The sequence below is a fragment of the Canis lupus genome, chromosome 16 (assembly GCF_048164855.1).
Source record: "Canis lupus baileyi chromosome 16, mCanLup2.hap1, whole genome shotgun sequence".
Taxonomy (NCBI): Eukaryota; Metazoa; Chordata; class Mammalia; order Carnivora; family Canidae; genus Canis; species Canis lupus.
In genome coordinates, this window is record NC_132853.1 from 4319798 (window position 1) to 4340777 (window position 20980).

A 20980-nucleotide genomic window follows, 5' to 3' on the forward strand; every position below is an offset into this window, starting at 1 on the left:
GGATCGGCAGCACCTGCCCATCTCAACCAGATCTTAGGTGGATCTTACAGGTCCAGCTACATGAGGGGAACGATGGCTAGGCCTTTGGCTTTGAACCAGGAAGTTCAGTATTTCAGCTTTCTGTAAAATCAAGAAAAATACAAGACATAAAAATGCCTTTTTTTCCTCTTCAAATTAAGTTGAATTGTTAAGTTATGACCTCGTTTGAATGCACACGAGCAACGCAGTCTTACACAAACATAAGTTGGGTTTAGATTGCTGTCAGACGTCTCTTGGAGGTCCCGTTTTATTTGGTCTTTACCTGCCTGTCACTGTACCTGGTCTCTTGGAACCACTTGGCAGCACAGAGAGGCTGAAGCCTGGGGCCGGCTCAGGCAGCCTCTGGTGGCCGCCCCCCTCCTTAGCTCCAAGACTCTTGTCTAAGCTTCTCTTATGCACTGGGGGGATGACCAGGTCCAGGTCCTGGGGAATTTTTTTTTTTAAGATTTTATTTATTCATTCATGAGAGACAGAGAGAGAGAGAGAGGCAGAGGGAGAAGCAGGCTCCATGCAGGGAGCCTGATGTGGGACTTGATCCTGGGTCTCCAAGGATCACGCCCTGGGCTGAAGGCAGTGCTAAACCGCTGAGCCACCCTGGCTGCCCTAGGTCCTGGGGAATTTGATCCCACTGGTCAAGGTCAGAAGAACTTTGTGCTGTTACGTTTTGTACCATTTTTCTTTCTTTTTTTTTTTTCGTACCATTTTTCTTTAGCTGGTAAGCAGTCTGTCTTCAAATCTTAAATAAAATGTATAATGAGGTTCTGCTGTTCCCGTTTGGGTGATACTCAAGTCTACCATCCTATTGATAAAGTACTTGAGCAGTTAGACAATTAAAAGCTTACTTGCTGGTTATGGAATTATGACATTTGAAAATGAACTGCCGGGTGTCTGGGTGGCTCAGTCAATGAAGTGTCTGCCTTCAGCTCAGGTCGTGATCCCAGGGTCCTGGGATTGAACCCTGCATTGGGCTCCCTCCCTATGCTTTTCCCTCTGCCCCTCCCCTTACTTGTTCTCTCTCTGTCTCAAATAAAATCTTGAATGAAAGAAAGGAAGGAAGGAAGAAAAGGAAATAAGAAAATGAATTGCCGAGACCTCTGAAGAGGGTATATTTGTCCTGGCCATGAGCATGTTCCTGGGAGAGTGCCCAGAAACGCTGCAGGTGGTGGCTCCCAGACACCTTCCCTCTCCACACACCTTCCATCCGCTTTCTCACTCTTCTCAATTAGGCTCTTCTGCTGCCATCTGTAGAGGACCTTTTCATTCCTTGGAGGAAGGCATCGCCACCTCATCCTCCACACAGTGGGAAGGCAGGGGACCTGGAATATCTCCCTCTCTACACCAGCTCTGTCACTTGCCAGCATTGTGACCCCAACAGGTCCCTTCCCTTCTGCACTTCATAGTGGCTTGGCAACACCTCACAGGGCCATTTGGAGGTTTACACACCCTGGCATGCCCCTCTTCCCCCAGACACACCCCACTGCGGCACTCTCCAGGAGGTGGTGGGTCAGGACTGGCTTCAGACATACAGAAGCCTGGGACCCCTTCTCTCCCTGCTCCTTGGCACCAGGACAGGGAGGCATCTGACCAGAACCTACTATTACCCTTTGTGATTGTTGCTTCTCAGAAGGTTTTATGAGTAGAACCCATAGGAGGGCTAGAGAAGTCAGCTAGAAACCAGCCGTTACCTACGATGGGTTTAGAAATTGCATCTCTGGGGCTTCACAAAGGTGTCAGATCACCAGTACATTTTTAAGATTTTATTTATTTATTCATGCGAGACACAGAGGCAGAAGCACAGGCAGATAGAGATGCAGGTTTCCCAAGGGGAGCCCGATGTGGGACTCGATCCCAGGACCTGGGATCACACCCTGAGCCGAAGGCAGACGCTCAACCACTGAGCCACCTGTGTGCCCCACCAGCACATACTTAATACGAGGGTTCTGAGACAGAAAAATGTCTAGCTAGGAGGGATTTTAGACCTCACCTAGCCCAGGGCTACTCTAACCTAATCACACCTGAGAATCCTCTGGGAGCCTTGAAAAGCCACTGATGCCTGGGGCCATGGCTCAGACCAAGGAAATCAGAACCTCCTGGGGGAGGAACAGCAGGCAGCAGCAGGCAGTTTTTGAAAGTCATAGATCAGGGGGTTCCTGGGTGGCTCAGTCGGTTAAGCATCTGACTCTTGACTTGGGCTCTGGTCATAATCTGTAGTCCTGGGATCAACCCCCGTGTTGTGTTGGGCTCCTCACTCAGCAGGCAGTCTGCTGGAGATTCTCTGCCTTCCCCTCTGCCCTAATCCCTGCTTAAGCTCTCTCTCTTTCTCTCTAAAATAAATAAATCTTTAAGAAAAGAAAGTCACCGATCAGCACCAGCTGATTCTAGCCCAGCCCCTCACCCTCACGTGAAGACACTGAGCTGCAAGTGCTGACAGGCCCATGGGCCTCAAGGCCAGCTCTCTTCCTCGTCACGGTCACTGTGTCAACTGTTAACTGTGTCCTACGCACATCCTATCCGGAAGTTTGTGCTGTTGGCATGACCCAGCTGGGGTCACCTGCTTACCGTGCTGCTTGTCAGGTTTCCTTACCATAAAGTTACTATTTCTTTTTTTGTAATTAATAATGTCTTTAGTGGGAAACACTTCGGGACTATGGAAATAGTTCATTCCTCATCAAATTACCCATTGATTTTTTATAAGTCCATCATTCTTTCAATATGTATTGGCATTTTATTTTAAGGAAGAGCTTCCCCTTATCCCAGGTGTATGCATGTTGGTGTGGACTGGGAGGGGAGGGGAGGGGAGGCTGATTCTAATTCATTATTGTCATTATTTATTTGGACACTCAAATTGTTCCATATTAGCTAGCAGGTGCCCCTTCGAGTTGGCTCCTGGGTACTTCTGCTGAGTTCCCAGTATTCTTTGAGGATTCTTTGAGGATGTCTTACTTTCTGGTGCAACAACATGTCCCAGGCTTGTTCCTTCCCTGCCTGTCCCCCCATCAGCCATTTCTGTAAAAAGCCCTTGTTTCTTTCAGAGGAGAATACTAGAACCCACCAATTTGGACACTGGGTATGCTCATGGCTTCTGGGCCATCAGCAGATAGAAACCTATGACCATTTGTGTATGTGGGTGTACACATGCATGTGTGTGTGTGTGTGTGTGTGTGTGTGAACACATACATACCTGTGTGTTCATGTATCTATATCTGCTTGTTAAAACCAAGCTTATACCAACACCTCCAGTATTGATCCAGCATCACAGAGCACACTTGAATCTTCTTCCCGTCGTTTGGCTGAATTCTCTTCCTCAGCACGAGCATCAGATGTTAACATTCCTCACCACCCTGTCCTGGGCCTGCTGTCTTCTCATCACGTGTTCTTCCCAGAGCTGCTCACCTTCTCTCATGCCTCCATCGCTAGCAGGCTGGAAGCCCCAAATCCTCCCAGGCCACCTCACTTCTGTATTTCCATCCGGGTGGTCCTTACCAACTAATTGTGCATTTTTATCAAAATGTCCCAACCATGTTAACCAGTATCTGTCTCCTCTGGGATGTCTCACAAGCCCCTCAAACCCAACATAGCCAAGGGACCCCACTGGCTTACCCCACACTTCTCCACCAGCCTCCGTTCTCTCGATGGTTAAGCCAGAATCTCACACTCACCCTTGCTTCTTCCCTCTGCTCCTCCCCCTTCCACTACTGCAACCACTTGCCAAGTACATCTAAATACCCCTCCATCTGTCCGCTCTTCTCCATTCTTACTGTCACAGTCCTCACCACCACCACAGGCATCCCTCACCTGATTGACTACCAGAACCTCCTCGCTGGTGGTCCTGCCTCCAGCCTCACTCCCTCTAATCCATGCTTCTCTCCACAGCCAGGGAGCCATTCCTAAAATATAAACATGAACATGTCTCTCTCCAGCTCAAAAACCATGGCTCACAGGCTACTTAAAATGGCAGACAGGGCTCCTTATCAGCTGGCCATTGGTCTCTCTACTCTTACTTCTGTTCAGCTGTTAAAAATATTGAGATACATCTATAGCTACCAACAGGGAACTCTCTGATAGTTACTGGGAAAAAAAAAAAGCAAATTGCAGAACACTTATGCTGTGATACTATTTTTGTGAAAAGGACAGACACATACAAAGCAAAATTCTATATTTCTTCCGTATATGCAAACACATCTGTACATGCATAGCAACAGGCTGGGGACTGTCCCCAGGAACTGTGCATAGACCACATCCAGGGCTAGCCCTGAGCAGAGTCTGGGATCAGAACTCTGGATTCACTTTAACTTAGCTGTACTGTTGGAATTGTTTGTTTAGGAAGTGTATTCCTTTGTTGAGGGGGGTAAAAAAATACAACTTAAAAATATACTGATCTTCCTCTTTTCACTATGGGTGTATGTCCCAACAAACCCATCATAGGTTGAAAATGCGTCTACTGCACATACCCTACCAAGCATCATAGCCTAGCCTAGCCTACCTTAGACGTACCCAGAACCAGTTACAGTTGAGCAAAATCACCTAACAAAAGCTGTTTTATGCTAACATATTGAATGTCTCTTGTAATCTGAATACTGTACTGAAAATGAAAAACCCTGGATGTCCCCCGGATAGCTATCCGGGGACAGAATGGCTGTCACTGGATGTGCTGTCGACCCTCGTGGTCACCTGGCTGCCTAGGAGCTGCCACTGCCCTGTGCCAAGAGAAAGGATCGTACAGTGGCTCATCGGTAGCTCAGGGAAAGATCAAAATTCAAAATTTGAAGTACGGCTTCTACTGAGTGTGGATCACTTTTGCACCATCCTAAAGTTGAAAACTCGTCCGTCAGACCCTGCCTGCATGTTAGTCTTGAGGAGACCATGAGGGGCCTCTAAGAGGAGGCAGACCCTCGTGCCCATGCCGCCAGGCCCTGCCAGCAGGTGATAGTACCTGACGTTCCACCAGCCACACAGACCCTTGAGCAGCTAGAGGCCAGGCCTGTCCTATATCAAGACTTTGCCTCCATCCAGGACTGGCTGTGGATTAAACTGCTTGTTTAGGCCACAGCTGTGTTCCAGAGGCATGTGGTTGCTCCTAATAGCAGCAAACCTTCATTGGCTCTCCACCTGCTGTTTATTCTAGTTAAAACTAGAAAGGGTCTACTTCCTTGGAAGGGCATGATTATGGTGTGAGTGAGCAGGGAGTGACCAGGGGCTTTATGTTCTTACCCCCCTTTAAACATCACAGCAATCCAGGTAGGATTATTTCCTTCCTTCTACAGTTGAGGAAAGCGAGGCACAGAGAGATTAAACACTTGTCCCAAGTCAAGGGTGGATCCGGCCTGAATCACACCTCTGAGGAGCAGTGCCTGCTTGGTGTCTGCCAATCGCCCGTAACTACCACGTGCTGAGTGCCTGCCGCAGGTTCGGCTGTGCTCAGCCCTCACTCCTGTGCAGGCTCATCCCCTCGGCCCGCTCGTACTGCGGAGCGGCCATGGATATCCCTTGACAGGTGCAATTCCCAACCCAGGTGAGTGACTTGCCCGAAGCCCCAGGGCCAGCAAGTGGCTGAGCCAGGCCGGGGCTCATGTGTGTCTGACTCTGGTGCCCACTCCCTCCTCCCCACAGTACTGACAGCCTTGGGAGGTTACTGTGGCTGCTAAGTCTATTTTCTGGCCTTTGAATAACTGGCAGAACAAATTACTTTGGGGATCCAGAAGAAAGTTGTTGGCCTGGTGTGGACTCAATTGGAATGTCACCGAGCAGACAGTCTTGGAGATATCTACAAATATCTTCCAAGGAATATCCCCAAAGTGAAATCACTGAGAAAGCAAATCAGGCTTGGTGTTTTGGTTTGCAAATGAGTTTTGAGCAATGGCCTTGAGGTCTTGAGGCCTTGAGATCTTAAGGTTGTTGGCATCTTTCCCGTCACAAATTGTAAAGGCCTTTTGAAGCCACGGGACAGGAGAGAAGAGAGGTTCAGGTTGCTGATTATTTACAAGCAGGTAGCCAGGGTTAAAGGCTTCCCTCCATTCCAGCTGCATTTAACTGTATTCTGAAAGTGACTACCTGCCAATAAAGCCACATCATTCACCACCATCTATCTCTGTGAGTACTTTCGAGGTGCCATGACTCCAGTTCACTTAACACCACATGACAGCTATAAGCAGATGACAGTTGAGATGCTGGTAATGGAGACTTTTTGTTTTAGTATCACATGTTTTTGCCACATGATTTTAAGACTCTTTATCAAGCATGTGGAAATTAATACATGTGTTGATTGGAGTGCTTCCTCATTGAGATGTCCATGAGGGAAGGGGTTGGCAGCTTGGAGCAACTGTGGGTATCCGGAGGCAGTGGGGTGGCCCTGGGTCTGGAGCCCGTGGGGATTAGTCAGTGGTGGGTTTGAGCAGAGCCCGGAGAAGTCTGAAAAATAAGGCGGGGCTCTGAGGGGACCGCCTTGGCAAGTAAAATGATAGTTCCCACACGAAGGAAAGATGCAGGAACTATAACCCTATCCCATTGCCAGCAGAATTCCTACAGATTTGTGGCAGGGCTGTCTCTGCCAGCAGGAGTCCAATTTTATGTCCAAACAAATACAGCATGCAAATTGAACTACTTCCCCAAGAACAGCAAAGTCAGGTATTCGGGTCAGTTGGGGAAAAAAGAGAAATCCACCCCCCCTCTTCTCTTTCTTTAAAATCAGGGGTGGTATTAATACAGTAGCAGATTAGAGCTTTATTTGTTTAAACCTTGCAGATTCTGTAAGCATTCACAATCCTCTTGACTTGTAGTGCCTGATTGTAAAAAGAACAGTTGAATGAGCTCATTGTTTCCTGGGTTTTTTCTTTAATGTATTTTACAAACACTCTGGTGACAGGCCTGACACACTGATTTCTATGTACTCGCACTTCAGTTTGGGATTACAGCATTAATAACAGAGCTCCATGCATCATGCCATTTTTAAGCATGATCGTTATGATAAAGGGCATATACTTAATTACAGGCCTGCTTAATTACAGCTCTGTTGAAGCTCGTTTGTTTAGGAGAATGCTAATTGCACTACGGAGCCCACAGCACATCCTTGCTCTCATCTGCTATACGCTGCTCTGTGCCGTGGATCAGCGTTTTGTTAAAACTGCCACCAAAAAGAAAATTTTAAAAAAAGAGGAAAAAGTGTCCTAGTACTAAAAGGAAGCGTGCCTGGACATGGCTTTAGGTCCGAAAGGACACCACCATTTGTGGGCCAGGGGCCTCCTCTCTCTTGTCAGCAATTGCTGTCACCCTCACACCAGCCTCCTGGGAGCTCCATCTTCTCTCCATTTCACAGACGGGGTAGCTGAGGCTCAGGGTGGTGGGGCAGCCTGCCGGGCCACATGCCCATGCCTGCTGGTGGGAGGTAAGGCCCAGGCTGTTGAGCTGCCAGGCCTCCCAGGCCCTCCCACCACACCTACTGCAGCGCCCCTTCCCCCACTATCTGGACTCCTGGCTCCATCAAGCTACCAGACTGCTCTAAGCCTCGGCTTCCTTGAGTATAACCTGCAAGTGATCACGTTGAGGCTTAAGTGACTTGACACATGTCCATTATCTAGCACGCAGCCAGCAAATGTGGGTTTTCTGTCCTCTCTCTTTTGTAGAACTGGGCCTCGGGAACAGCTCTGTTACCTCCCAGATTTGGGGGTGGCCTTTGTCATGTCACACTGGGAGCTGAAGGACTTGGAGAGCGGACTGATGCGTGCCCCAGGAATGCCACCTTTGGTGCCAGTGAGGAAAGGACAGGCACTGTCCCTGCTTCTGGGTTATGACCATGGACTAGTCTGGCGGTGTCCATCTGGGATCCCCCATGTGAACCCCAGGGGGAGGGTAGGTAGGGAGATGAAAATCACTCTGTGATAGCAAGGACCCCTCACTCATGGCTCTTCCTCTGGCTCCCCCGCACACATCCCTCTGAGTAGAATCAGCAATATACTGAAGGCTAGAGCGAGTGTCACAATCTTGGAGCGCTAAAGAATAGTGAAGACAAAATACTGGCTTCAACCAGGGGAGAGAGAGAGGAAGGAAGTAAACGTGGCTCCCCCCATGAGAAGCCAGGATGGAGATGATTTATGAACACTCCTGCAGAACACATGAAAAATGTGTGCCATTGATTTTAAGAATTATGTTTGGCAAATCTCTAGATATTTTAAAATATAGAATGGCTTCCCAGATAAAGAGAGTAGAAAAGGATGTTTTGAAATTAGAAGGGGATTCAGCAGTCCCACAGATCACTTTCCACCCAACACACCAGATCCCTCCCTAGCACCCCAACACATGGCCTCTGCTGGGACCCTGCTTGGCCAGCTCTGCTCATCCTCCCTTTCGTCTTCCCCAGAGAAAGGAACCGTGCATCTAGCCCTCACCCTGTGGCAGCTATGAGAATATGGGCAGACATGTGATTACGCTTACCTTCGAGTCTTATTTGGACCAGGGCCCCCACCTGACTGCACTTCTCCATGTGCTGGTACGGTGCTGGGTTCTAGTGTGCCAGGCAGGGGGTGATGGTGAACAAAAATGGACAGGATGACCCCTTCCTGGAGCATCAGGCCTGATAGCTTCCTCCCATCTCCTGGGGACTTTAGATCCTCCACCATCCTGGGACTCCCTGTAGGCCACATGGGAGGACCCTCGAGAACTGGTCCCTGCACTGAACTGATACTCAAGCCCAGAGCAGACCAAGATGGCAGCTCCCTCATCTCACCCTGGGATTGTAGCGCAGTCACGTACTGTGGCACTCCTCCCACTTCACGTAGGTCCGAATGGACACCACCATTTGTGGGCCAGGGGCCTCCCCTCTTTTGTGACAGCAGTCACTGTCATCTTCACACAGCCTCCTGTGTCTCTTTTCTAAGAGAACATGAAAAGGATCAGACTGTGTTCATCTTTCCATCATGAACCCTAAGAGAAAGCAGAAATTTATCCCAAAGTTCCCATCTCCCTCCCTTTACCAGGCAGCATCCTTTGAGGGTCAGACTGGATCTGAGTGGTCTTCCCCCCATTGCCTCTGCTGCTGAGCCCCATCAGCTGAGCCAGGCCAGCATAGCCCCAAAGGCCACCCTGAGGCCACTGCTGCCTCTCCTCACAGTCTTGAGGGTACTTTGTTCCCTCCCAAAGGGCTGCCTTTGGTGTGGGCCGGTGAGGATGTCGCTTCTGGTCTTCTATCTTCAGCCTCCTCAAGAAGTTGCTCTGTGAAGAAATTGCCTTTGACCCTACCCAAGGGCCAGAAGGCATGCCTTTGCCAAATACCTTGTTCATATGGGGGATTGGTCCTTGGCCCCCAACACACCTCCACCATTCTCCAGGTCTGGGAGTGAGGACTTCACCTGAGAAATGAGGTGGTGGAGGAAGGAACTGGAGGTGAGAGCAGCCAGGTGTCAGCATCAGGGGTAGGAGGGCATTCGGTGAAGCAGTTGCAAGCCCTTACATGCCAGGGAGGACCCCTATCTTGGGAATCCCTCTGTGTGGGGTTCTGGTGTAGCTGCCGGCCTTGGACTGAACAGGAGCCACCTCTGCCTCACTCCTGCTCTCACTGCTCCCCACGCCTCTCATTTCCAGGGGGTGGTTAGGCTGTGGAAGGTCACCCTACTTCCCCTTCAGAATACAAGTTCTCCGAACATCCACTGACATTCAGATGGAAGCACTGTCAGCAGCGAGGGGGAGTTCTTGACCTATCGTCTTTAACGCAGAAAGCCTAGTGAATGAGTGATCAGGGGTGCTCAGGTTGGGGGTGCATGCTGAAGATGCACTAGCTGAAAGCTACTCACCAAGCATTTGGTCAGGTGCTTCCTGAGCACAATACAGGGGTGTGCAAAGGGAGCTCTGCTGGGGCCCCTGCCATCTGTCTAGCAGGCAGAGAGACGTGGGAAAGGTGTGTGTGCAGATGTGTGTACGGAGAACAAAGAGTGACATGGCCCTGGCAGGTGACAGCGGTGGACTTGGGGGATTTAAAGGAGAGGCAAAGTAGGCATGGCTTCCAGCTCTTGACTCGGAATGGCCAGGAGCAGGGTGGCGCCTGACCCGTGAGTGAGAAGGCCCAGGGAAGAGCGGGTTTGGGGAGACAGTTGTGGCAGTTCTGACTGGACTATTCCAGTACACACCCACCTCCTGGCCTGTAGTTCTGATCAGAAGGAGCTGGTAGAAGGGACACCTGGAGGCTTCAGGAGGACATGATAATGCTCATCGAAACCTCATAAGGTCCTGGTCTGGAAGAGGCAGATTTGTTCTCAGAAATTCCATTTATACCCAATAGAAGGGCCAAGGGATTTGGAGTTCTGGCTTACTACCTGTGTGCCCGCAGCAGGCCCTGATCTGTGAAATGATGGCAGGTGCTGAGTGGTACATGCCCGCACGTCTCCATGGCACAGGAAGGGTCATGGGGTCAGGGGTCAGACCTCAGAGTACCGTGGCTATAGGCCTTGGCTCACACCCTGAGTTGGGCAGATGGTGGCAATCGCTGGAAAGGGAGCATGGCCTCTTCTTGGATCTCGGGTAGGACCCCATCCTGTCCCTATCTAGAAAGCTTGTGGTCTTTAAAGGGCCGTCTGTTCACGGATGGGTTTTCCCAGCCATCCATGAGGACACAGGTACACATGCCCCAGTGTCACTCATATGTCTGAACGTGTGACGTACTGTAAAAGATCACCATGTCCTCCCCTACTCTGTCCTTTCTGGAAAGGTGTCACACTTCCTGGCCCTGGGGGCCTGAAGATGGGAGAAGGCCCCGGCCAAGGGTGTCTCTGTCCGAGCCCAGGGCCAGGCCTTGGGCAGCAGCCTTCCAAAGAAAGGAGACTTCCAGGGCAGCAGCTGGGGCCGGCTGTGCTATTTCCTTTACTTCAGACTTACCAGAGGCGGCTTCATTTTCCCTTCCCTGAAATACATTATGAACAGTTCTTAAAATGAGCCATTTGGCTCATCTTGCTGATCAGAGTGGATTTGTCCCAAACACCTTCTCTTTGTCTTATTTTTCTCCTGCTTTCCTTTCTGTTTCTGCGATGCTTCTTTCTTAGGACTGAAAGAAACTGTCTGCCATTTGTATACCAGAGAAGCTCCCATCTTAGATGTTGGGGGAAGCAGAGAACATCACCTCCCAGGGAACCGAATCACCAGGCCTTCCCCCGGTCCTCCTAAGGCAGGACCCAGGATGGGCCAGAAGACTACCTCCCTCAGGGCTGTGGGAATGGAACTGCACCCTCCGCCCTGGTGTTTTCGTTCTCCAGGGACCCATTCCCATCTTCCTCCAGTGTCCTGTTAAAATGAGCAGACTGGCGCCTTGAGTTAGCTGCAAAACCTGGGACTAGGAGACGGAGAGTGAACCGTGGTGGCCGTGCTGCTGCCCCACCCACTTCTGGCTCACACACACCCCTTCTTACCAGCCCTGTCATCCTCCTCTTTTTGTTCCATCCCAGGACCCGGGGATCATGACCTGAGCCACCCAGGGGCCCCCCTACCATCCTCCTTTTAAACGTAACTTAAACTCACCAACACCCAGCCAGGATTCAAACCTAGTTTTTCTGACTCCAAAGTCACTCTCTTTTCCAACCTAGACCTTTCCTGTGGGACCAGCAGCCTGGGATACAGTGTCATTCCCAGCCAAGAGAATATCTATGACCGTGCTCCCTGCCCACCTCCCAGAGCACAGCTCTGTCCCGTCCCACCTCCCCACCTGCATGCACATCTGTCCTGCTGCCAGCCCCGATAGCTCCCACCCCTTACAGGTCAGAGGCCAGACTCCAGGGGGAGGCTCTAGACGCTTCTCTGCCCCCATGGCTCTGTGTGCACTTCTGTGTGGTGCTCAGGGGACATGCTAGGCATTGGCCTCCACCAGCAGGTGCATGTCCTGGGTGCAAGGGTGGTGCCTCTGCTCATGTCAACTTGTTACTGTCACCGTCCCCAGTCACTGAACATCACTGGTGTCTCAATGCCGTTTTCTCTCCTGTTCTTTTACAGCAATGGATGGTGTACCTTTTATGATTTCAGAGAAGTTTTCTTGCGTTCCAGAAAGTGTAAGTGTTATGCATGATGGCCCTCTCTTTCTGCCACCACCAGCCTGCGCTCCCTCTGCTCAGCACACCGGGCTCTCCTGGCGGCCCTCACACCCCTGCCCTCGTGTTGTCCCTGTGACAGGGCTTCTTCTCTGGTCCCTTCCAGCTAACGCTGCACACAGTAGGTGCTCAAGGAGCAACAGAAGAGCAGGGATAGGGACGGGGAGGGAGAGAGACACACTAGCAGACTCAGATTCGGCCATCCCAGAGCTGTTTTGTTTCCAATGTGACAGTAAATTGGGCTGAACTTCACTGGTTGTGAATGTTCTTGGCTTCCAAGTTCAACTTATGAATTTTTGTTGTTGTTTTTAACCATGACAACATCTCGCAGAAAGAAGGCTGCTTCATTTTTTTTTTTCATTGTATTTGCTGGATTCTGTGATAACCGCACTCTTTGCTCTGGAGGGAGGCCTCTGAAAGGCAGGGCTGGCCTGCTAGTGAGCATGCCCACAGCGGTGGTTGCCCAGTCGCCTCAGGCCCACAGGGACCCCAGGACACGCGCCAGCCAGCCAGGGCCCCTGAGCTACCTGTGATGACACGGGGACTTGATGAGCTGGCTGGGCCTAAAGGCTAGAACCAGACCATGAGGGGTGCCCACCATCACAGTCTTGGGGGCTGTGGGCTGGTGCTGCAGACCCCACCTGGCACTCCAGGGACCCTCTCTCAGATGGCACCTGCCCCCACCTCCCCAGCGATTGAGGCCTGGTCCATGCTGGCTCAAAAGACTTGTTTCTGAGTGTTTTTTATCCTTTTTGCAGAAGTTTGTTTTGAGTAGCTAATACCCCGTGAGGGCCCCAGTTTGGGCACCAGCTAAAGAATCTTTTAGTGTATTTCTTGGATCTGGCTTAAAACCACCCGGCTTGCGATTTGACCTGCTCTGTAGTTTCCATTTCCATGAAATATAATAGGCCTCCTCTGAACCCTTCTGGTAAGCAGCTTAATCTTGAAAAATGCTCGTGACGTGACACGCGGAGCATGAGTAACTTCAGCCGATGCCACTTGGCCGTGTTGCCATGGTGACGCTGGCGCCTTTCCCGCCCCGCTCCCTCCGCTCCCCACCCCCCCAGAGGCTGTTCTGTCCTGCGCACCAGCTCCAATCGGGAAAGTTTAGTGGGGCAGTTAGAGCCTAATGATGCAACAGCTGGACCTCTGCTGGATCACGGGCAAGCAGCCCCATTCTCGCCACTCGGGCTGGCAGCAGGAGAGCCAAACTGTTTTGTGGCTACTGGCAGAGCAGCCCTGGGAGCTGAGTGCCTAATTTGGTGGCCCTGTCCCAAGATCGCCCTCGCAAATGTGCTGCTTGCTGCCCACCAGTGCCGACTCAGCAAGTGCTGGAGGCGGGCAGCTCAGGCCAAGTCTGGTGCTGGGTACCTCCACACGCTTCTCCCGTTCGACCTTCCCGGCAGCCAGGCCAGGAGAGAGAGCCCAGCCACACTGCTCTGAGCAAGAGAGGAAATGATGAGGTGATTTAACTCACAGCTGCCCTCTTTTGAATCCAGGCCCATGGACTGGGGAGCTGGCCTTTCTACCACACCTCGCAGGAAACCCCTGCTGGCTCAGCTCGGGCTGTAGCTCTGCCCCGACCTCTGGGCTGCGGTTCAGAACCACGAGCACCTGCGGGTTTTCCAGGACCCAGTTTCACCTGTTTATCCACAGCTGCCAGTTGCTGGCCTCTCTCAGGAATATAGAATGCTGAGGTGCCCAGAGAGGGCTCAGAGCAAGGGCCGGAAGGACAGGGTGCCCACTGCCCTCTTAACGTCTCACTGTGCATCCAGCCCAGGCCTCTCTTGGCCTCCAGCTGACTTTTTACCACGGGTATTTCATTTCTCCTGCTGTCTGTGGAAAAGCCAGCATTTGCAGAGAAGGCTCCCATCATCATGAAATCATAGAAACACCCATTAAAATGCAGTGATACCATTTTTCACCACCATTGAGTTCTCAAATGATAATTGATGGGCAGTTTTTTCGTTCACCTTGCATTTTCAAAGACCTAGAATTCCCTCCTAGAATTCCTTAGACCCATTCTACCATACAGATGCAGCAGTCAGGATGGCTTGTGGCGAAGTCTTGTGCTCTTCTGTCCCTGCAGCTGCAGAAAGAGCAAGGCAGGGAGAAAGGAAAGACAGAGGTTATCAGTAGTGACTGTCACTGTCTCTCAGGAGGGCTGTGACCCTCCTGGGTGCTGCCACTGACAGATGACTCAGCAGGCGTCCCCAACAGAAGGGACCAGCCCTGCTATCAGCCAGCTTCTCTGGAATGTATGCTCATGTTGCTTGTAATCACTACAGACTTGCACTGGTGGGTTTCCGTTGAAAGAGGGCAGAGAAAATGCTAGATCACATAGGGTGGTTTGAGGTGTCACAATTGTTTTGCATAAAAGCAAATGTGAAATAGCATTTTCCAGCCCTTTAAAAGAATGACTTGATCCGTATTTGCAGATGCAGCCCTTTGATCTCTTGGGAATCACCATCAAATCTCTGGCAGAAATTGAAAAAGAGGTAAGCAAGCTGCCCAGAGTTGGGGCAGGCGGGGCCTGGGCCTGCTTGCTCACCATGGGGTCTCCGGTCCCCCCTGTAGGGCTCTGTCCCAGGAATGGGGAGGACCTAGCTGTGGGGTGCCCCTCTGAGGAAAACACTTCCATGTCACTCAAATTTATGCCTGAGAAAAAGAAACTCACTTTTAATGTGTCTATTGCTTCAAGATACTTATGACCAACACCTCCTTGTGTTATCTGAAAACCAGGTTTTAACATGCCCCTGTTTTTAAAAGGTGGCAATTGGGGGCTGGGCATGAAATCTCCTTTCCCTCCCTTCTCTGCTTTATTATTTGCCACCAGTAGGAGTTTGGGGACGCGTCCGAGGAACCTCTTCACAATTTAGAGCCAGGATCAGGATTCGTTCCGTTGTACCCGATAAGCCAGACCCCATTTGGCAGCCTGGTTCAACATAGCTGGGATGTTTTCCTAATAAAACAGAAAGAAACCCAAGACTGGAGTACATGTGACAACTCTGAGGAACAAGAGCTGAGAGATTGGGACAAAACTGGAGGTCAGACCCATCCATGTCTTGCCTGTTTCATAAGACAGCATTAGCATCTGTGTGCTGTCTTTCATGTATAGACGGCTGTTAAGCAGTCACATGCTTGCAACTGGCTCTCCTCTGAGAGGAACATTTGTCTCAAAGATGGAAATGGTAGAACCATTTCAATATTCTCAGTTCCTCTGGGTTTTCTCCTTTATACCCAGCCAGCAGAAGCAGGTTGCATTATTGAAAGATGGCTGAAATCAAGGAAAATTGAATCAATGTAGTACAACAAATTTCTAAACCTGTCATAGCAAAAAACAAGACAAAAAAGTCCCCCTTTGTCTTTGATTTCAGCAAATCATAAAAACCAACCTGATTGTCATCTGTAGGTTTCAGGGGTGGGGGATGTGGGGGAAAGAGTGGCCGGCTCCTACATTAGAGATCCTTATGCCCATGGAGCTCTGTGTCAGCCCTTCTCCAAAGCAAGGCAGCCATAGATGGTTCTACAGACAACCTTCACGTGGGGTCCTAGGTGGGGTGGCGTATGTGTAGAAGGCCTTTGAGAGTGGCGTATTGCAGCTGCAGGGGTAAAGCCAGGGGCACAGCCTATGGCCCCTTTCGGATGGACAGGGTCATATGGACTGATGTCCAACTCAGCTCCATGCTGACTAGGGGCAAATCGTCCTCTCTGTGTTTAAAGCTAGGATAATAGGAGAATGTATCTCCTAGGTTTTCAGGAACAGTATGTGAATATATGTAACCACAGGTGCCCAGCATCGCGGGTTGATGATTGTGAGGTAGCGTGTGCTGGACCAAGCAGACAGCTGTCTGGATGTTGTGCTTTCTCTTATCTGCCATCTGTCCATGTTTTATTTTAGCACCTGCTATGTGCTCACCTTCAGCTGGGGGCTCTCCCTACATTTCCACAGGTTCCCGCTGGCCGAGTGGGTACCATTCCTCCCCATCTCATGGGGCAGAAATTGAGACTCTAGAGGCGAAAGGTCTTGCCCAAGACAAGATTGAGACCTGTGGTCACACTCCAAACCCTGCCCCTTATGCCTGGAAGCCCGTGGTTCCGTATCCCTCCAAGGGGCTGATGGAGACAACCGTGCTGGGAAGGCTGGTCCACCTGACATAGGCTGGGCCTTTGAGTTCCTGGGATGGGGCAAAGTAGGTGAGGCCTGTGTCAGGCTCAGCGCTGGCTGCAGAAGCCACTAGAAACTGACATTCTCATGCTGAGATCTGAAATGCCATTCAAACGTGCAATTCTTTAGAATGTGTTGTCTTGATGTCCGGCACTCTGAGAGAGCCTGGCAGGGTACAGATGGATTCTGGACTTGGCCACCCATGCTTGGGTCTCAGCAGAACCACTTAACTGCTCTGAACCTCTGTTTTCCCTTCTGTAAATCAGGAGAGTAATGAAAATACTGCCCGCACGGCACTTATGAAGTTTGACTGAGATGGTCGTGTAGAGGGCCCGGGACAGGGTCTGCCGTGCTGCTGCTCAGGGACTGCCAGCCGTGGCCACCGCCTCGGTCGTGATCACCATTATTACTGTCCTGCAGGAAGGGGGGGCAAGTGAGCGCACATCTGACCTAGGTCAGCCTGGCTGGCCACTCGGCCACTGGAGGCCAAGCAGTGACATCCCTGATGACCATGCCTCACTTTACTTCTTGTTTCAATGATGGCTAAAAACACAGGTCTTGTTCTCTGTTGAAGGAAATTAAAGTGGAGTTAAAAAGTCAGGGAACAGAGAAGGTTAGAAACGTTAACTAGGCTGTAAAACCATCCCAGATACCACCACAGTCGAGGATGCCGCGGTTCCTCATTTAATCTGAGGATTTAGAAGTTGCTGGCCCCTGCCATCGGCGTGCATTTCATGGTGATTAGTATGTTGATATCACGCTCTGGTGAACGGACTGCTGCTTCGGCAACAATGGCAGAGAATTTTCTCCATAAATAAACATGAAGTTCCTCCTTTTCGCTGCTGATCTCTACATTGCTCATGAGCCGGAGGCCAAGGAGAAGCCGGACCCACCATCCCCCAGGCCCCAGCTCTCAGCTCCAAGGGTTGGGCCTGAGTAGCTGGATGTCCCTTGGGTCAGGATGATTTTGCTCCTTTCCATCTCCAGCAAGTCTGGTTGCCCTGGGGGCGGGGCGGGGGGAGATGGGTGGTGGTGAAGGGGATCTAGGCGAAGGCCTTTCCTTTGCTCACTGTGTATTATTTTGTCATATTTTACACTATTAAACCAAACCCCTTCCCCACAAAAAGGCAGAAGACTGCCTCTGGGTTCAGGGGCAGACATAAGACCAGAACCGCATCTCTCTGCCCATCCTGAACACCTCCTGGGTCTCTGAGATTCCTGAGCAGCAGGGAGAGGCCAGCGTCCACGGAGGCTGCGTTGTGCTAGGCAGGTGCTTCCCTCCCCCCACCCTGCATGCACCCTGTGTGGAGAAGTGATACTGCCCTGGTTTACGGCAGAGACCTGGGCTCAGGTGGTCCCATCCATGGAGGAAGTTGAAGTGCATGCTGCTGATGCCTGCCAGCACGTTGCTCTGTCTGCCCAGAACTGGGTAGTTTTGCTTTCCTGCCAACTTTACTGACCATGCTCTGCCTGGGGGATGATTCTGAATTTAAGCCTGTGCCCCATCACCCAGTGTACTCCATGAACGAACCCCGTGCCCCTGCCAGCCTTGAGTTTGGTGGTTAGGGATCAAAGGGAACATGCCAGTTTAAGAAGGGGCCACCCCACAGCAGGGCCCCACAGTGCACCTCAGCCTGCCACACCCAAGAATTGCCCAAGTAAAGATGGAGAGAAACAAAGTATCACCCTAGGTGTGGGTGGGCAGTACACCTCCAGGCCCCCCAAAATCAGGCAAGCTTCAGAAAAAGCATGACCCTGGGCCCTGCCAGTAGGAAGACAGGACGAGGCCGCTGGCAGTGTGGACCAGAGCCACCTGCCACGTTGATGGGCACATACTGGGTGCTCACAGGGATGTTTACGGACCATGTGGACGATGGAGGCAGCAGGGTAGGTAGAGGACACACCTTGAGCCTGGGCGCCTGAAGTAGCACACCAAATCTGCCGCATAAGTTCAACTCCAGGCAGGTGCCCTGGCTCCCTGCTCCACAGGCCTGATGGCCCCAACCCCTCGTGGAGCACTCCTCCTGGCAGCTGCTGCCCCTGCCTTCACGGCAATCCCCCCAGAAGCTATGGCGTGTGGCACTTGGTTAAGTTTCTTGAAAGACCCCCAAGGAAAGTCCTGTTTTAAGGTTGTGATCAACATCTCTCTGCCTGCCATTGAGCAGATTGCAGAGGGAATAGATTCTTGACAAACGTGAAACCTCTCACAACTGAGAAATACTCTAGGGTGTGGGGGTTGAAAATAAGCAAAGCTGTGGCTAATAAAGAAATTCCCCCCCTTGAATGCTGTCACTCTCGTGGCGATGGCAGCCTCCTTCCGGCCCGGCCTGCCCTCCCGCAGCCCTTGTCCGTGCCACCCGCGTCCGTCCGGGCTCGGAGCAGGGCCTCTGCCGCAAAAACGTGCCCGAGGTGTGAGAAAGTGAGTTTCCTCACCTCCCCTGGGCCTCGGGAGTGATGGGGAGGCTCTCTGGCCCCTGCCCTTCCCCCACAGCCTGGTGGTGACCCCGGGGACCGTGTCCCGGTGAAACCCTCATTGCCTCCCCACTGCCCAAACAAAAGGTTCTCTCCGTCCAAGAGTCAGGAAAAGTGTAATTTTGCAGCCGACCCCTGTGATGAAGCGCCTTCCCTCGGAGTGAGGAGATGGGCATATAAATATTCTCCGTCTCTGCTGCTCTTGATTTCCCTTGTAAGCAGTTGCCCCGTTTCTCCCTCTGATGAATTCCCCGTCACAGCCAGGGTGGGAGCCCCCCACTCCACAGCCCAGGCTGCAGCTGCTAAAATCATTCCGGTGTCCCTGTGCCCTTTGCCACGACTGTTTCTCCCTCCTCCCCGCCCACCGCCCCACCTGCCCCGTCTCACCGTCCCTGTCCCTCATCTCAAGGAATAATGGCCAAGAGACAGCGGCCTTGATTGTGGATCTCACGCCGCATGCACCTAGCACCCTGCAAGCTGTTAACACCCAGAGCCAACGATGCCTGTGATGAAGCGGCCCCAGCCTCCTAGCGCCTTCCCCTTCCATCTCGGGACAAAGCCATCTCCCCACCTGCCGCGGCCTCCCCCAGGAAACCACATGCTCGCCCTGCCTTCTGTGGGTGCCACGCTGAAAGCTCAGCCTGGCAGGGGGAGCATCATTAGCCCACCGTGCTTTCTGGTAGGACACAGCCTCCATTTTCACCCGACTTTAAAGCTGAAAGACACGGGAGAGTCTAATTAGTAAAGGGACGATCTAATATTAATCACTCCCTTAAAATTGACAAGGGAGGCAGTTCATTTAACCACTTAATTGCTACAGGTTTTTATGGGCTGCTGTTTGCAGACATATTTAATGAAGAAGTTATAAATCTAAGAGAGCTTAAAATTTTAATTTTATACCTAAATATTTTCCTTGTTCTCATGTTTGTAGTCAATCCTCAAGAGTGTAGTCACGTGGAATGTTCTTTAAATGAACATATTTGCTAACTGGCGTGATTTCAGTTTTTAAAACATTGGTTCCAGCAATTAGGCATTTTTCTCAGTTCCCAAATGACTAGAGAAATTCGTCTTGATTATAATTGCTCTTAGCCACGCATATCTAATTTGTGTCTTTTTAAGTGTTAATTAGTAAACAGTTTGAGCTGACATCTTTATGTGTTTGTGTGTTGAAAAATGGGGCTTATTGCTTATTTAGCTTGGGGCCGATTCCACTAGCATTTACGTCACGACATTGAGGTGAAATTAATGGAAACACATTTGGCAGTGCAAGGTAAAAAAAAAAAATTCAAATTCAACTTTTGGACAAGCACTTTGCAGGGGCTTCTGGGCCCCTTCAGATGCAGGAGATGAGAGTAGACTTGGGACCTGCATATGCGGGAAGAAAGTGAAGCGGAAGATTTTTGTATCAGTAATGAAGTGGCAGAGTCCCAACCTTATAAAAGCAGAATGTTCATGTCCCAGCACAATTGTTCATTCTTTCTACTTCTGGAAAGCTTTCATTGTGCTTATTAACGTTAAAGAATTTTGTGGAGGGAGAGGTCGCAAAATTCGTGGTCCCTTTGCACCATCTAGTGGTCAGGCCTCACACTGCAACGGGAATCGGCAGCCTTCTCTCCGCCCAGGTTGACCGTTTTCACCACCTAGAATCCTTTTTATTCTTCAGTCAGGAAGCGGATACGTCTGGGGAAAGACACTTGCCTAATTTATCTATTAAATAAACGTTGGCTAAAATATCGATGTTAACCTATCATGCGCCCCTCTTTTATATTGCGCAGAGGCACCGAGCTGCCACCGCAATCCTTACACACTCGGTGGAGATCATCCCCGCCCCAAACAAAGAAACCTAATGACTTAGTCTCAGGGATGCCCTTTCTGAAGGCCCAGGAGGAGTGTAAGGTTTCTCTTGAAATATGGGCTGTGGCCTGGGGACCAGCACTGCAGGACCCCTCAGGAGTATGACCACAGACAAGATTAGTTCCCTCCCCTGTAAATCGTAGCGGGTCTCTCGGGCAGTTTTATCATCTGAACCAGCTGCCCTGCCCATCAGAATCGGCTATTTAAAATTTAGCGTTTTCCCCTTGAGTTCGAAGGTTGCACGTGTTTATCAGACTTCAGATGTCGCTGAAACATGTGAAGAGTGGACACCTGCACACGTGTAGGCGTTAGCTGGCTCTTGCCGTGCTGTTCACTTCCACAACCTTCTGCAGCATGTCGCACGGACCTGCCTCATTCTTTTTAATGA

The 20980-nt window shown here is 50.9% G+C and overlaps 1 protein-coding gene across 8 annotated transcripts in view; it reads left to right on the forward strand.

Annotated features, from left to right (window-relative positions):
* MVB12B (multivesicular body subunit 12B) overlaps window positions 1–20980 on the forward strand; it is a 186397-nt gene that overhangs the window by 149733 nt on the left and 15684 nt on the right. For 7 of the 8 annotated variants that reach the window (XM_072777949.1, XM_072777947.1, XM_072777951.1 and 4 more), the window contains 4 exons: window positions 12004–12059; window positions 14537–14596; window positions 14938–15145; window positions 16051–17104. In XM_072777949.1, the coding sequence (XP_072634050.1) occupies window positions 12004–12059; window positions 14537–14596; window positions 14938–15145; window positions 16051–16259 (533 nt within the window). In that variant the 3' untranslated portion in view covers window positions 16260–17104. Of the gene's footprint in view, window positions 1–12003; window positions 12060–14536; window positions 14597–14937; window positions 15146–16050; window positions 17105–20980 lie in introns of those variants that run through there. The other variant, XM_072777954.1, reaches the window with a different exon arrangement.